Genomic DNA, 16,906 nt, shown 5'->3' on the forward strand with positions numbered 1-16,906 from the left:
CACGAAGCTTCGAGAATCCGGGCGGGTAACGGTCGCGCCTCGCGCCGTCGCGCGGCCCGGGGACGGTTCCGGGGCCACAACGGCCGCGCGGGGGGAGGGGCCTCCGAGCCACGCCCCCCGCCGGGAGGGTCTCCCCGGCCGCGCACGCCCCCGCGCCCATTCAGTCTTCGGGGACGGCCCCTGCGCGGAGGCCGCCGCTCCGGCCCTCGGCGGCGTCGTCTGGCAGCGGCTGCTGCGGCCCGTTCCCGCCTCCGCCGTGTGAGGGGAGGCAGGTGGACGCCCCCTCGCCTCCGAGGCCGGGGTAGTCGGTCAAAACCGGGCGGGCTTCCCGGTGGTGGTTGCTGCTGTCTCTGCGGAGTCTCGGGTATCCTTTTTCTGTAGTCCCAGGGGTCTCTAAGCCCCCAAAGTAGGTGCTGATTACGTATTATTATATTTTAGGTATTTAAAGGCGACCAAAAAGGGAAAAAAGTCCTTCTCGATCTGTAGCACACCGTGTTGAAGCACCTGAGGCGCTGAAAAGAGAAGACAAGGGACGGAACCAAAAAGGCAAGAGCGTAGGAGCCCGAACCCTTCGGGGCTGGGGGCCGGCGTGCGGCCCTTACCGGAAGCAAGTCCTGGGTGGGGCTGCGTTCTTTGCTCCGCAGCCGATGCCCCGCCCTCCGCAACACGGACGCTTTCTATTGGCCGAGCCCGGTATCCCGGAAGTGGCGTCAACGTCTCGGCCTCGCGGCGGAGCCCGAGTGCGCCTCTTCCTATTCCCCGCCCCTCGGCGCACCAAAACAAGCCCGCGGCAGTCGGGGCGGGGTCTTCGTTGGTCCGGCGCCGCGCGCACGCGGGGGGGGGCGGGGCTTTCGCGCGCGGCGCCCCCGGGTTGGGCGACCGAGTGGGGACGGAGGCGCCCGGGTGCTGGCCCGTGCATCCGCCTTCGGCCGACGGTTGAGCCGAGGCATGGAGATGGGCTAGCGGCCGACGCGAGGCGGAGCGGGGTGAGGACAGCGGCGGGCTCGAGGCCGCGACCGGGCGGGCGTGAGCGCTCGTGCGCGACCGGTGCGCGCGGGGCCGCGTGGAGTAACCGCCACGGCGCGTGAGGCCCGGCGGGTGGGGGAGGGGCGGCGCGAGCGGGGCCGCTGCCCTCAGGAGGGCCGCGGCGCCGGAGGCGGGAGCAGCCCGCGGGCGCCGCCTGCAGCCCGGGGTCCCGGGCGTCGGGACCCCCGCCCCTCCCTCGCCGTCGTGTCCTCTGCGGTCTCGTGCGAGCTGCCTTTGGTCTGGCCACTGCGTAGTTTCTTCGGGGAGCCGTCGGGGGCTCGCGGGAGACCGCCTCCCCTTCCGGAGGGAGTGCGGGTCCCGGGTGGCCGCTCTCCCGGCCTGGAGGCGCCGGTGGCCGGCGGAGGGGCTCTGTCCTCCTCCCCGCCTGTCGGGGCTGCGAGGGGACGAAGACGCGCTCGGCCCGGCGGGAACCGGGCTCGGGGCTGGCAGGGGGAAGAAGCCCCGGTGAGGAAGAGACTGGCGGCCCGAGGGCTCGGTGACCTGCTCTCCGGGCGTGCGGGGGTGTCGGACGTGTTCTGAGCGCTGCCCCCGGCCGGCCGGCGGACCTCCCCGAGCCCGAGCCGTTTGACCGGCTGGTACCGTCTGCCTCCACTTCCCTGGACTGATGAGGACGTCTTCTGTCTTATTCCAGACATGCTCTCGTGGGGCCGGAGTCTGGGTCTGTGTGAGCGCAAGTCCTCTCCCGCTCCCAAGTAAGCCTCGGAGTCTCGGCTGAGCGTCACTTCTCTGTAGGCCACTAGCCCAGGTATTTATTTTTTAAAGAAACGTGTAGGACACTTCCCGCCCCTTAGTACGTGTGAAGCCCTGGAGTAGAAACCTGCCCGACAGCCCCTGCCCTGACAGACTCGGGACTGGTGAGGACGGAGCCGGTCGGGGGTGGGAGACCAAAGTCAACCGCCCCAGTGAGCGCTGGAGCGCCGGGATGGAGCCCGTGCCAGGCCCGAGAGGAGAGCAGAGAAGTCCTCGCAGACGGGAGAGGATGGGTCCTTCCCGACAAGCCCAGGGCTGTGGTGACACTCAGGGTCGCCCGGCGGGCAGGAAGCTCGCAGATCTTTTTATCCGAATCACGGGGGACGTTCCTTTAAAAAATGGAATCTGAATTTTACTTATCTCCTCTCTTAGTTCCTTTGGTGACTCCGGTGTGCATATCGGGTGAAGAACCAGGCGGAGGGATGAAAGGCGGATGTTGAAGGCAGTTGAAGGAGCTTGTACAAAGGCAGGGGATGCCACATACCACGAAGCGTTTTCGGAGGAGCAAGGGAGGGAGAGTGGCAGGAAATGCCAAAGCCAGGTTAGGGAGGCCTTCTGTTGGGGAGGTCAGAAATTAGAACTTTATCCCCAGATTGTAAGAATGCAAAACTCAGTTTTTGGTTTGTCCTTCACTCGCATTTTGGAGGAAATATTATTGGTGGTGGATGAAATCAGAGGCAGAGATACTTAGGTTTCTGTAATCCACACAGATGGTGAAAATATATTCATCCTACTCAGGCGGTAGCAGTGTCACTGAGAATAAAGGGCAGAGACGATAAGGGAGATGGACTTGACGGAATTCGTGAAGATGGGGGTTAAGGGAGGGAGACTGTAGGATAATTACCAGGTAACTGATTTGAGCACTGAAGGGATCCTAATGTCCGCACACAGGGTGAATAACAGATTTAAGGGGCGGGTCTCACTCTGTTATGACTTTGGTGGTGGCTGTCGGGAGAGGTTGGCTTCGCTAGGTTGGATATTGACTAGAAACTGTAGGTTAGGTTAGGTTACTGATTGAGCTCTCACTGATTGAGTGGCTCCGTTAGAGTGAATCATCACACGGAGAGTGGTAGCTGCATCCTCGGTCCTTGGGTGGCTTCATTACAGGTGGTAGTGGAAGCGTGGTTTGAATTAGGTCACTCAGAAAGAGGACATCGAGCGAGGAGTGCTGAGGCAAGCCTTTGGAAACTCGGGAGAAAAGAGTAAGTGATTGTGAAGGAGATGAGGTAGAGGAAGTGAAAGGTTGGTATGTCGTCCTAGCTGAAGAACAGATGGTGGGCATTCCATATGCTTCAGGGGAGGCGAGTCCAGAACGTCTGGGATTTGCCAAGACAGATTATTAGGGACTCTTGGAAGACCCGCAGTGAAATGTGAGGGTAGAAGCCAGATTGCCAAGGAGTCGAGGAAGTGAATCTAGATTACTTTTTCAAGAAGTTTAGCTGAGAAGGGTAGAGGGAAGTGATTGCTCTTTGAAGTTTCTGGCCAGCTAATATTGAGAAAGGTATCCTCAGGGCAAGTCTGGAAAGTCGGTGAAGCATCCTTCATTTCTGACAAATCTGCTCTCTTTCTGGTGGTGCCCAGAGTGCAGCTCTTATTTCTGTTCTGCAGTTAGAGGGGTCCCTGGACACCACCGTCTCTGACTCAGTAATGGTTCCAAGCAGTTAAAATCTGACAAAATCAACAAAACTGACTTTCAGAGGACCTGAGTTGTGCAAAAATGTAACAGGATTTATGGTCACCTATCTGCCATTTTCCCTTAAAAGAAACATGATCTATTTCATTTAGATTTTTGTTGGTGTAAGTATCAGGCCAGTGATTATTTCAGATTTGGTGACATAACCACCTATTTATGGCCTTGAGAGGAATCCTAGAAACTGTTTCTGTTGTTGACATGCTCTGTCGCACTGTTTTCTGTATTCTGGAGCCCATGGCATTCATCTCTTACATGAAAGGCAAGAAAATTTAGTTCTGCTTTCTGGGGTATGGAAGTAGGCTAGGCTAGCTTTCTGAGTGAGTGAAGTAAGACTCCTTAATTTTCTTAGCAGAAAGGGTTTTTTTGTTGTCATTGTTATTTTAAAGTTATACTAGCTTATTTGTACTTCACATCCTTAATTTTTCCAAAGTTTTGATTGACTGCATAAATCCTGCTTGACACAACTGATGATGTTTGAGAAATTTCCAAGGAGTTTCACTTTCTATTCTCAGATCTTAGATCTTCTAAGTTCACTCCCCACTTTGAATGAGATCACCGGAAGAAAACAGCTTCTGCAGACTTTGAATTTCATAGTATTTATGTTACTGGCGTTTTAGGTATAAGGACTTCTTCCTTGAATAAAATATTTTTATACTCTGCAAAACCACAGTATCCATTATGTTACCTGGTATTCCCTAGTTTGCTGCACACGTGGGCAGGCTGTAGGATGTAATTGAATTAGAATTAGGTCAGGAAAGAGACTCTCCAGCTGAATTAGCAGACTTTTTCTATTATTCAAGTGAGGACTGTGTAACTCACATTATTTTTATTTATTTATTTTGCTCTTTTTTTTGGAAGCTCCTAATTTAGGACGTGAAATTTTCTTCTAAATGAGTTTTGATTTCTCCTTTTTAGTGTCCTTTTCTGTATGTTTTCTAAATGTCCCTTTTTATATGTCCTTTTCAACTTTAATGTTGAAAGTCACCTAGAGTTCTTTACAGAAGCACGAAGAAAGCATAGTTAGTACTTCAATAAATTAAAAAAATTCACAAGACAAATGCATGTATTTGATTTTACTTATGTATTTATATATAATTTTTCAGTCAACGATACGAGAAAAAAATAAGGAAAGAAATTTTAAAAAATCAGCTTATTTTAGGAATTGGCATTATGCCAAAAAACCCTCAGTGGTGAAATACACTTTCTGTCAAGATGTCATTGATTTCCTGTTAGCAGAGATTTTTTTACTTTCGAGTTTTAGGATGATAATGCATTCAAAAACATCCCACTACCGGGTTTCCATATCTAGATATTCAGTGACTTGGCCGTGTTGTTTCTTAACCTTTTATTGTTCCTTTTCCCTCCCTGAAAAGAAATGTTTTAGACATTTCTTTCCTGTGAATATCCCATGAATTTTAAACCACCAATACATTGTATATCTTTTTATGGACTTTATGCATATCTGTGCTTTACACATTAAAAAAGGTAGGGCTTTTTTATGTCCTGCTAACCAGTTTTCATCTTCTTGAGGAAGATGTCACGTCCAGTTATGAAATGGACTTAGCTGTTAGTGTATAGTTTACAGTTGGGTTTGCAACTTGATTCACCTTATATAGGATGATATTTTATATTTGTTGGATAGTTAATTTAAGGTCAAATTTCCTTTTTAAAATAATTTTTATTATTATGTTAGTCACCATACAATACATCATTAGTTTCTGATATAGTGTTCCATGATTCATTGTTTGCATATAACACCCAGTACTCTGTGCGATTCGTGCCCTCCTTAATACCCATCACTTGGCTTAATACCCATCATCTCCACCCCTCTACAACCCTCAGCTTGATTCTCAGAGTCCATAGTCTCTCATGGTTTGCCTGCCCCTCTGATTTCCCCCCTTCATTTCCCCCTTCCTTTTCCTGATGTCCTTCATGCTATTTCTTATGTTCCACAAACAAGTGAAATTATATGATAATTTTCTCTCATTTCACTTAGCATAATCTCCTCGAGTTCCATCCATGTTGATGCAAATGTTGGGTATTGATCCTTTCTGGTGGCTGAGTAATACTCCATTGTATATATGGACCACATTTCCTTTATCCATTCATCCTTTGAAGGGCATCTTGGCTCTTTCCACAGTTTTGCTATTGTGGCCATTGCTGCTATGAACATTGGGGTGCAGATGGTCCTTCTTTTCACTATGTCTGTATCTTTGGGGTAAATACCCAGGAGTACAATTGCTGGGTCATAGGGTAGCTCTATTGTTAACTTTTTGAGGAAATTTGACACTGTTTTCCAAAGTGGCTATACCACCTTGTATTCCCTTAAGGTCAAATTTCTTTCTTTCTTTTTTTTTTTTTTTTTGCCCCCCCCCCAAGGTCAAATTTCTGAAGATGAGGCTTGGATATTTTTCTGGCCCAGTTCCCAATAAATCATTTCCATATGAAAGAACATTTGCTTCATTCTTGGGTGTGGTTTTCTTCCTTCTTGCGGACTGGCTGATAGCTGTGTAGACAATTGTCACTCTGGGTTTGTCTCATGTTTTTCTCATGCGTAGAAAGGGGGGGGTTTGGAGAAGCATTTTACAATTGAAGTTCCTTCCTCAGTACATTAGGTGAGGGGTTATCAGCTACAGTGAGGTGAGCCTCGATTACTTGGTTAAGTGTGTGTTTGCCAGCTGTCTCCACTGTAATGTCACAGTATCTCCCTTTCCATACTCTCTTCTTTGGCAGTGAGTCAGCAAGTCCCGCCCACACTCAAGATGGGGTGGGATTAAGCTCCACCTCTTGGAATGGAGAGTATCTGTAGGTATTATTTGGAATTCTTCTGTGAAAAAGGTTGGTCTCCCGCCTTTGTTAGTTCATGCAGTCATTTATTGATATCCCTGTAGACTCAGGTGCGTCTGTGCTGTGGGTTATAATCCACAGTTACATTGTTCGTTTTGTTGATCAAATTGTTTCAGCTTTGGCCCTCCAGAGCTCTTTCAGGTTGGCTGCAATTATTTCTTTGACATGCCCACAAACTTTTGGATTTTGAGTTCTTTATGGTATTTGGAGGCTCCCCTTGTATTTTTAGCCATGTTTAGCCATGACACACTGTTTACTGATGGCAAGCTTCGTATTTACTTTTATATGCGTTTAGTTAGGGATAAAAACGTAGTATCTTATTTTTATTACATTTAATTGGAGTTGGAGATCTCTTTGGATTTTGGCCTCCATTGAACTATTTGCTAATCCACGCATTTCCGTGCTGTCTGTAGTTTTGATAAACCTTCCTCATTTGTGTATCTTTATGAAAACCTTTGATGCGTTTGGTTCTTGGGATTTCCTCCTGTTCCTGGTACCGTCCTGTTACTTTGCTCTTTTTGAGACTGCTAGGGTTTGGAAAATTAGTTTAGCTTAACCCTTTCACATGAGTTTGGATGGTGGAGGCTGTGATGGTATTATACAAACCGAAAGTTGCAGATAGTCAAAAGTCGTTAAGTGTCAAACTTAGTAGCAATAGGTTGACATTTGTAGCTAATACAGCTTATAGTGGGTTATGGGCAGCAGTTCATACACAATGTGTGCAGATTCTTGTATCTGTACTTTCTAAATCAGGGAAAGTTCTCTTGTGTTTTTGTTATTGGTATCAATTAATACTTAATGGATATTTATATTTCCATGAATTTCTGGAAAAATGTCTTCTAAGAATGTAAAGGTTCCCCGAACTTTTGACTTGGCTCCAGCACATCACTAGAAAACTCCAAAATCTATACGTTGAAGGCATTGACAAGTTTCTGTCTCTGTAATTTTCTGTCTGTACCACACAGTTTTGAGCTTGCTTTATAATACAGTTGTGTTTTGCATGATGTTTTTTAGTAACAGAGTGCTTTCGTTTCATCATATTTTTTATGTGTCAAAGATAAAGTTTTTCAGAGTGGGTTCAGATTTGAGGTTAGGCAGTAATTGATAAACTGGCCAGCAGGACTTTCTCGATATGGTGGAGGCACATTTTAAATTGGAGAGGAGAGTCCCACAGAAGAGGCCTGAAGTATTGTTACTTTCTTTAGTGTTCAGAAGTTGTCTTTTCTGGATGCAGGTGCAGAATGAGCACATGTTGTTGGTGTACGCCAGGTGGCATTTCCACCGTTGACTTCCTGCAGCGCTATGCGTCCAGGACCCACTCTGGCGAGTTTCAAACAGCTGATGAAGACCTCTGCTATTGCTTAGAGTGTGTAGCCGAATACCACAGAGCAAGGGACGACTTACCATTCCTGCATGAGGTAATTTACATCCGATGGACAATACTTTTCAGAGCTTGGTAACAACGAAGAGGAGAAACCTCAACTCTTTTGGAAACATTCAGGAGCCAGGATTGATGGATGGAATTGAATGGAAGCCTAAAGCAGAATTTTAGGATCCTTCACTTTTAGTCATTGTGATATAAAACAGCCTTAAGAAATGACGTATGGGTTTTTTTCAGTTTATGTTTTTAAGTCTGTATATTCGGTAGTTTTACTTTCATGTATCTGAATGTCTTGGGTTATTTTATTGGTTGATTCCTTTTTCTTTTTTCATTTTTTAATGGGTAAATGGTATAAACTTCTAAGGGTGTGTTTGCTGGTCATAGTAAACAAAGTAAAACATATAATTTAAAATATGTGGCTTTGATTATTTGGTTTATTACATGAAAAACACAGCCAGATTGTAGAGTTATGTATGGATATATAGAAAGGAGGAGAGGCTGATTACTTACAAATCTGTTGAGGAAACCTTTGCATTTACAGTGTTTCCTAGTTATGAACCTAATCAGTGTCTTTACGCTAAAGCTAATGTTTTAAGGTGGGTATCTATGGCTGGGCCGTGGAAGTGCAGACAGAGAAGGCCTGATCATGCCTTTGACAGAGATGCTTCAACTTCTCATCCCCCTACCTCTTTGGGGGAGTGGGTGTGGAACCCAGCTTAGGGCTTAAACTCAAAACCCTGAGATCAAGAGCTGGAGGTTTAACCAGCTGAGCCATCCAGGCTCCATATCATTCCCTTTTGATAAGGGATGTTGAAATATTTTGAGCAAAACTCAGTGTTTACACATCTCAAGTTGTATGTACTCATATCTTAAAAGTGGCCTTGTTTAATGACTGTTTTCTTCAAATCTAATGTGGTATTTACTATTTAAATTTCTGTATTTTTTTATTTAAAGATTTTATTTATTTGACAGAGAGAGAGAGAGATCACAGGTAGGCAGAGAGGCAGGCAGAGAGAGAGGGGGAAGCAAGCAGGCTCCCTGCTGAGCAGAGAGCCCGATGCGGGGCTTGATCTCAGGACCCTGAGAGCATGACCTGAGCTGAAGGCAGAGGCTCAACCCACTGAGCCACCCAGGCATCCATAAACTTTTGTATTTTTTTTTTTAAATTCTCATATATTTTTTTAAAGATTTTATTTTTATTTATTTATTTGACAGAGATCGCAAGTAGGCAGGCAGGCAGAGACAGAGAGAGAGGAGGAAGCAGGCTCCTTGCTGAGCAGAGAGCCCGATGTGGGGCTCGTTCCCAGGATCCTGGGATCATGACCTGAGCCGAAGGCAGAGACTTTAACCCACTGAGCCACCCCGGCGCCCCAATTTCTGTATTTTTATACTTAGAAAGCTTTCTAAAAACATCATGACATCCAGTATTCTGTTGATAATAAGGTATAAAGCACACTACCCATTTTCCTTTTTCTGTAGGTTTTATGGGAATTAGAAACCTTACGTCTCATAAATCACTTTGAAAAATCCATGAAGGCAGAAATTGGAGATGATGATGAATTGTATATAGTAGACAACAATGGAGAGGCACAGCTGTTTGACTTTACTGGCCAAGACTTTGAAAATAAGCTTCGAGTTCCTCTTCTTGAAATACTGAAATATCCTTATCTGCTTTTACATGAGCGTGTTAGTGAGTATCATGAGTGTTCTACAAGTTTTATCAGTCTTTTTTAAGAATTGTAAAGGCTTAGTTTTATCGGTATTGAAAGTCTGTTTGTTAAACACATAATTAGGATACTTCATACTTTTCCCCAACAGTTTAGTATGCACGTTTCCAAACATACAGAAAAGCGAATGATATGGTGAACACATATGTCCATCATGCAGTTTCTACAGTTACTAAAGTCTTGCTGTATTTGCTTTATCACACATTTACTCATCTGTCCTTAAGTTAATTTTCATTCTTATAATTTGTCTATAGCAGAGTTTCTCAGCGTTGGCATAGTGACATTTTGGACTGGGTGCTTCGTCATTGTGGGACTGTGCTGCCCGCTGTAGGATGTTCAGCAGCATCCCTGGCCTCCATCCATTAGATGCCAGTAGCACTCCGCCCTTCCCGCTGCCCCTGTTGTGATGACAACCGGACTGGTGCCACATATTGCCAGATGACCCTTGAGCGTTGAGGGCAAAACTATCCGTGGTTGAGAACTACTGGTCTGTAGTAATATTCACTAATTACTACGGTGTGCCATATTATGGCTGCCTAGATTTGGGTCATTTATATTTGCATTTCTTAATATGAATCTCATAAAAATGAAGACATTTTTGTGATCTAACAAAAAGCCATACCTTCCCCCGACACACCAAAAAAAACAATAACTTTAAGCTACCTAGTATCTAGTCCATATTCAAATTTTCCCAGTAGTTGCAAAATGAGGTTTTTGGCTGGTTTGTTTAAATAAGAATCCATTCAGGGACCAAATATTGCCTTGATTCATATGTTGTACATCTCTTTGAATGCAAAACAGTCGACCTGTACACATACACAAATTTATTTATTTATTTATTGCCATAACCTTGACTTATTGAGACCATATAGTTACCCTGTAATGTATGTATAATGCACTTTCTGGATTTTTTAGATTGTTTCCTTGTGATGTTTTTTAACTTCCTTATGCTCTATTTTCAGCACACCGAAAAGTAGATCTAAAGATTGTTTACATACATCAATTCCTTCTAAATAAGTTCTAAATAATGAGGTTTTAAAATTCTAACAAGTCTGTTTTCAGGCATTTATTAATGGATACTCTGTTCAAGAAAAGTACATAAATGTTGATTTTTCACCAAACACACCTGTGTAGCCAGCACCCAGATACGGAAACAAGCCATCAATACCCAAGTGCTTCCTTCATGCTTTTCCTGTTATCATCACTGTTTCCCAAAGCCAGTCTCCATCACTAACAATATTCTTTGAAGTTTGAGAAAGTAGAGTTGATTCATTAGGTGGGGTAGATTAGTAGGAGTCTATTGAGGACACTTCTGAAAGGGTGCTGTAGAGATTTCCGTAAAGCAGCAGGAGTCAGAACAGTGCAAGCATGGCTCAACTTGGGGAACAGCATTGAGTCTGGAAATGAACCAACCATGTTTGGGAAGCTTGTTTGATGATGGTAGCTTTTCAAACTAGTGAAGCAAGTGGATTATTCAATAAATCAGAGTAGGACCAAAAAAAAAAAAAAAAGTGGGAAAGCCCACTTTATCACTAGTGCTAAACAAAGTCTATGTGGATCAAAATGTAGAATCCTAATGGAACTGGACTTATATCCATACTTCTGAGAAGATACCCTGTGGATATAATTACGCCAAGTGTAAGAAAAGAAGTGTATATCAGTAAAGTCAGGGTAGTTTATAGGAACACATGATGATCAGTCACACTGGGTTAGGCTTTTAGATACGTAAATACTGTTACGTGATCAGCATTTTTAATGCCTTATTTAAAAAAAAAAAAAGGAACACTTTTATTTACTCAGAGAACAAGCAAAAGAGCCAGATTTAGGAACTCTTGATAAGCTAAGATCTATTTATATTTACTTTATATTTACTGTCTTTATATTTACTGTGTTGCTTCTTCTGTTTAGATGAATTATGTGTTGAAGCACTTTGTCGGATGGAACAAGCTAATTGCTCCTTTCAGGTTTTTGACAAACATCCGGGCATCTATTTGTTTTTGGTCCATCCCAATGAAATGGTGAGTATAAATGGTGGGCAATGAAAGGACATGTTTTTTGCACTTATAATAGCTGTAATAGAGGGTTTGGGTATATATTTTGTTTAAAATATTAAACTGTTAAAAATGTATAATCACCCCCCTCAAGAGGTGAATGTTTCTGTGGAGGAGCAACGGAGCAGAAACACTGAGCGATAGATGGTGAAACCTGTAGGCCGGGGTGGCTTTAGGTAGCTGGAGTTGGTTTGTCAGGATAACAGGAATTCCAGGTGTACTCCAGGCAAGGCAAAGGACCAGCATCAAGGCCTGTGCTCAACATAAAGGTGAGACTTCCCTGCCTGTGAAAGAAAATGGACAGAAAGTATAGTAAGGTGCCCTCCGGGCCTGGTCTTCTTTACACCTGCACAGCAATAGAGGAAGCAGGTCCAGCCAAGCCCCCAGGACCCGAGCGAAGCCCGCACAGGCTTTGTGACCGAGTCTACAATGTCCCTTAAGTGACCAGTGGTGGAGAGTCTTGAGCTGCTGGTGTGAGACTGTCGAGTGAAATCCTTAACAAGAAGAATTCAGACGCTGTCAGGGATCTATGAAATCGATTGAATACTGTGATAAAATTTGTTATTTAAAGAAAAACTAAGTTCAAGGAAAGTGAAACCTTGGACTAGGTGGTATCACTGTGATGAGGTTGTCAGGCAAGGACACAAGAGGTGAGGGCGCGCGTGCCGGGTTCTTATCTGGTTAAGGACAGAGCTAGGTACTGAATTATCTTAAATAATGAATTTATATAGAAAATGCCTTAAAAGAAATAGAAAAAGTTCATACATACAAACAGGTTTAAAAATACCAGTATTTAATATAAGTGGGCTGAATTTGTCAGTTAAAAGACAAAGATTGGGTAACAAAGTCCGCGTAGCTCCTAAGACAAACACTCACACACAACATCGGGTGCAAGGGACGCCTGGGTGGCTCAGTGGGTTAAAGCCTCTGCCTTCCGCTCAGGTCATGATCCCAGGGTCCTGGGATCGAGCCCCACATCGGGCTCTCTGCTCAGTGGGGAGCCTGCTTCCTCCTCTCTCTCTGCCTGCCTCTCTGCCTACTTGTAATCTCTGTCTGTCAAATAAATAAAATCTTTTAAAAAAAAAAATACGGTGCAAGACGGGTGATGTAGGAGTTGGAAAAAGAACTAATTGGCAGATACTGACCTAAACAAAGTGGTGAAGCTATTGTAATATCAAATAGACATTTGGATAAGGATGGATAAGGTTATTATGTAATAAAATAATTTGGTTCAAGATCATAGATCATTTTTAAACAATATGCTGGTTAAAGTAGGCTCAAATAAGTGATGCATTTATTTGTAGAACTACAAGAAGGGATAGTAGACTCATCATTGTAAAAGATTTTCATGTCCTCATCTTCAGTCTTGAATTAGTAGGCCAATAAAGACCTCAGTGAGTAAGGGAATATGTGTACAAGGTAGTTTACAAACGTAACCTAATGAGTATATAAGTGAACTGGGCATCTAACTGTTTTTTCAAGTATACGTTGAACATGACAAAAGTGAGCAATGATAAATGTTTCAGCGCATTTCAAGGACTATCATGATTTGTGATCATAATACAATTTAGACAGAAGTTAATGAAAAGATGAGTTTTCATGTTTTGAAATTAACACATGCTAAAGAAGTCGTCAAGACTTAATACCCAGAATTGAATCATAATGACGATGCCACATAAAAAAATTATAGGATGTAGTAAAAGGAAGTGCTTTCAGGGAAATTTATAACTTGAAATAGTTATGGAAAAGCAGAAAGCCTCAAACTTAGTGAGCCGATTATTCAGAATAGATTATCCTGATTTTATGATGTCCTTCCAGAAAAGAAATACTCTTAAATTTATAAAGCCAGTAATAACATATAAATAACAACTTAATAACATAAAAACATAAATAATAAGACATAATAACAAAAATAAGACGCCTAACACATTAAGGGTAAATTATGATCATTAATATGCAAATATCTTAAAATTTTAGAAAATCTATAAATAGAATTCCACCTTACTGACAAGTTAAAAACTCTCATGGTTGACTGGATGCAGGAAAACTATTTGATAAAGTTCAGCAACCATTCAGATTTAAAATGCTTATTAGCAAATTAGGAACAGAAGGGAACTCTATGAGCTGATGAGTTGTATCTGTAAAAAAAAACCTGAAGGAAACATTATCCAAATTGACTAACTTTTAGTGAAGCAGTCCCTTTTTTTTTTTTTTTAAAGATTATTTATTTATTTATTTGACAGAGATCACAAGTAGGCAGAGAGGCAGGCAGAGGGAGAGAGAGGAGGAAGCAGGCTACCTGCTGAGCAGAGAGCCCGATGCGGGACTCGATCCCAGGACCCTGAGATCATGACCCGAGCCGAAGGCAGCGGCTTAACCGACTGAGCCACCCAGGTGCCCGAAGCAGTCCCTTTAAAATCAGAAATAGACAAAGGTGCTCACTATCACCACTTCTTGTAGAGTGTCAAGTTGGGAGTTCTGGTCAGTGCAGTAAAAATTAGAAAAAGAAACTAGAGGCATTAAAATTTGAAAGGGAGAACTAAAATGACATAATTTGCAACAATAAGATTATTTACATAGGAAGCCCCAAAGAATCTACAAGTTTTAAGAAATAAGTGTCTAACAAGGTGATTGAAGTATTTATAGAAGTTGGTGGTATTTTCTGTACACAGTCAGCCAAAAATTAATAAAGTTAAGTTTCCATTTATTATAGGTTCAGAAAATATTAAGTACGCAGGCATAAATCTAACAAAGATAAGAAATTTCTACCGGAAAAAAAAAAAAGAAATTTCTACCGGAAAATCATAAAACTTAATTAACACATGAAAGAGGGGTGCAGGGGTGGCTCAGAGGGTTAAGCCTCTGCCTTCAGCTTACGTCATGATCCCAGAGTCCTGGGATCAAGCCCCGCATCGGGCTCTCTGCTCAGCGGGGAGCCTGCTTCCCCCTTTCTCTGTGCCTGCCTCTCTGCCTACTTGTGATCTCTGTCAAATAAATAAATAAAATCTTTTTTTAAAAATTGAATTAACACATGAATGAACTTAAATAAGTAAAGAAAGACCCTGTGTTCATAAATAAGAAAACTTATATCTGTTTGCTTCAGATTGATTTATATATTGACAGTGTTTTTAAATAAATTCTGGCAGGGTTTTTAATGTAACATGTTAAGATATTTCTAAAATACATATATGGAAGAGGAAGAATCCAAAGTTGCCAGGACATTTCTGAGAATGAGGGAGACCTACTACGAAGCTCTGATAGTTAAGACAATGTGATTTTGATGTGCAGACAGATATTTTGGCTGGTGGAATAGAATAGAGACTCAGAGTCATTCATATTTAAATCTTTGGTATTTGATAGAGATGATGTGTCAGATCAATGGGGCAAAGGAGGACTGAAATGGAAATGATACAAAGGTATCTCTATGGAGAAAATCATATTTTTAAATCCTATCCTTAAAACATCAGGTATTTAAAAACTCTAGATTAAATGTCAAAAATAAAATGGCCAAACTATTGGCAGAAAATCAAGGTATAACTGAGATTTTAAGTAAGGGAAAGCTTGCCTTTTTTTTTTTTTTGGAAAGGAAAGCTTTCGTGAAAAGAAAACATTGGGCTTTGGTTACAAAGAAAGGCTGATAAACGTGACTATATCAAAATGAACTTTTATTTATCAAAAGACATCTTGACGTGAAAAGACAAGTTACAAGTTGGGAGAAACTATAAGCAACACTAACAAAACCCCAGAAGAAAAATGGTAGAAGACCTGAATAGTCATTTCCCAGAAGAGGAATTTCTGTGGCTCATAGACCTATGAAGGACAGTTTGACATTAACGACAAGGAAGTAGTAAGACCACAGTGAAAGTTCTGCAGCGCGCGCTAGTTTGGGGCCACAGGTGTTAGAATGTGGATCTGCAGGACTTTGTTGCTGGTGGACGTGCAAACTGGGGCAACACCTGGGAGATTAGTTCGGCTTCATCTGCATTTGCACATTCCTTTGTCCTGTGATCTGGCAGTTTCCTACCTGTGTGTGTATGTGAGAGACAGACTCTTGAACATTTGTAACAGGCGGCACGCAAAAGAAATTCCATAGCACACTCCTCAGAGTTCACCCAAACCTGCAAGCAACCTTTGGTGCGTAAATTGTGAAGGGTCTTTACATAGGAATATCACGCAGCAGTTCAGACAGTCGACTCGAAACAAAATGGATGAATTCTGGTAATAGAACATTGTAAGTGGAATAAAGTTTCCAAAGATGATGTATAGGAGGAAACCCTTTTTATTGGTTTATTTATTTAAAAAGATTTTACTTGTTTATTTGACAGACAGAGATCACAAGTAGGCAGAGAGGCAGGTGGGGGGTGGGTAAGGAGAAGCAGCCTCCCCGCTGAGCAGAGAGCCAGATGCGGGGCCAGATCCCAGGACCCTGGACCATGACCCGAACCGAAGGCAGAGGCTTAACCCACTGAGCCACCCAGGTGTCCCGGAAGAAACCCTTTTTAAAAAGTTGAAAACAAAACCGATGTTTACAGGTAGGTACCATAACTGTATTAAAAAATAAGCAAGGGGATGAAGAACGTGGTATTGGAGATGATGGTGACCTCAGGTTGGAAGGGGCAGGAAGTAGAGGGGGCGTGGAGGGCCCCATATAGTTAGATGCGTGTTAGAGTGAAGGGACCTTAGTTTCTGTGTTGGATGAGGAGTTTATGGATACATGTTGCATTAATAATAAAAATTAAAAATGGGTTATGCATGGACCAAAGATGAAAGTTTGTCGTGAATAAAAGGTTATAGTCTTAATTCTGAGGTCTTCCTCCCTAATCCTCATCCAAAGAAGGTGTTCAAAGAAATGTTCAAATTTAGATGAAATTTGGGTTTAACAGATGTGTATTAAAGCATTGAGATAGGAGTTAGAGGCTCTACCATAAAACAGACTTTTGATGGGCCATCTCTCAGTCAAAAAGGCAGTAGAAAATAATTCACAGGTGACAGAAATGTGTCTGTTTCTGAAATCCTAGTGAGGAAAAAAGGTTTCCCTGAAAATTGTAACCAAAGCCTTCTTTTCATAAGAGAAGTTCCTGTTTGCCTGCTTGCTCAACACTTGCAGAAACCATTGCAGATCTTTCCAGAGGGACACATCATCAACTGAGTCCTTGCCAGATTCCCACAGACACATCCCAACTGAAGATGGCAAAATTTTAAAACAGCAAAACCACTATGTATGAGTAGAAATAAAAACAAGAAAGGGGACCCAAAGAACTCTTTACTAGAATGATCAGACACACAATATAAAGTGCTTCAATTAAAAAAGACTTGAAAACTCACGGTCCCAAGACCGGGAATAGTTTTTAAAGATTCAATTAAAATATGTAGAAATGAAACACATAAAATTAAACATTTTAGATGGATT

The 16,906-nt window shown here is 42.8% G+C and overlaps 1 protein-coding gene across 3 annotated transcripts in view; it reads left to right on the plus strand.

The window, feature by feature from the left end:
• The first annotated feature begins 890 nt into the window (after positions 1-890).
• The window catches only part of SETX (senataxin), an 86,741-nt gene continuing 70,725 nt past the window's right edge, over positions 891-16,906 (plus strand). For 2 of the 3 annotated variants that reach the window (XM_044264620.1, XM_044264622.1), the window contains exons 1-6: positions 891-986; positions 1,679-1,792; positions 2,170-2,338; positions 7,572-7,755; positions 9,198-9,408; positions 11,354-11,463. In XM_044264620.1, coding sequence (XP_044120555.1) covers positions 2,271-2,338; positions 7,572-7,755; positions 9,198-9,408; positions 11,354-11,463 — 573 coding nt within the window. In that variant the 5' untranslated portion in view covers positions 891-986; positions 1,679-1,792; positions 2,170-2,270. The remainder of the gene's footprint in view (positions 987-1,678; positions 1,793-2,169; positions 2,339-7,571; positions 7,756-9,197; positions 9,409-11,353; positions 11,464-16,906) is intronic. The other variant, XM_044264621.1, reaches the window with a different exon arrangement.

The sequence above is a fragment of the Neovison vison genome, chromosome 9 (genome assembly GCF_020171115.1).
Source record: "Neovison vison isolate M4711 chromosome 9, ASM_NN_V1, whole genome shotgun sequence".
NCBI lineage: Eukaryota > Metazoa > Chordata > Mammalia > Carnivora > Mustelidae > Neogale > Neogale vison.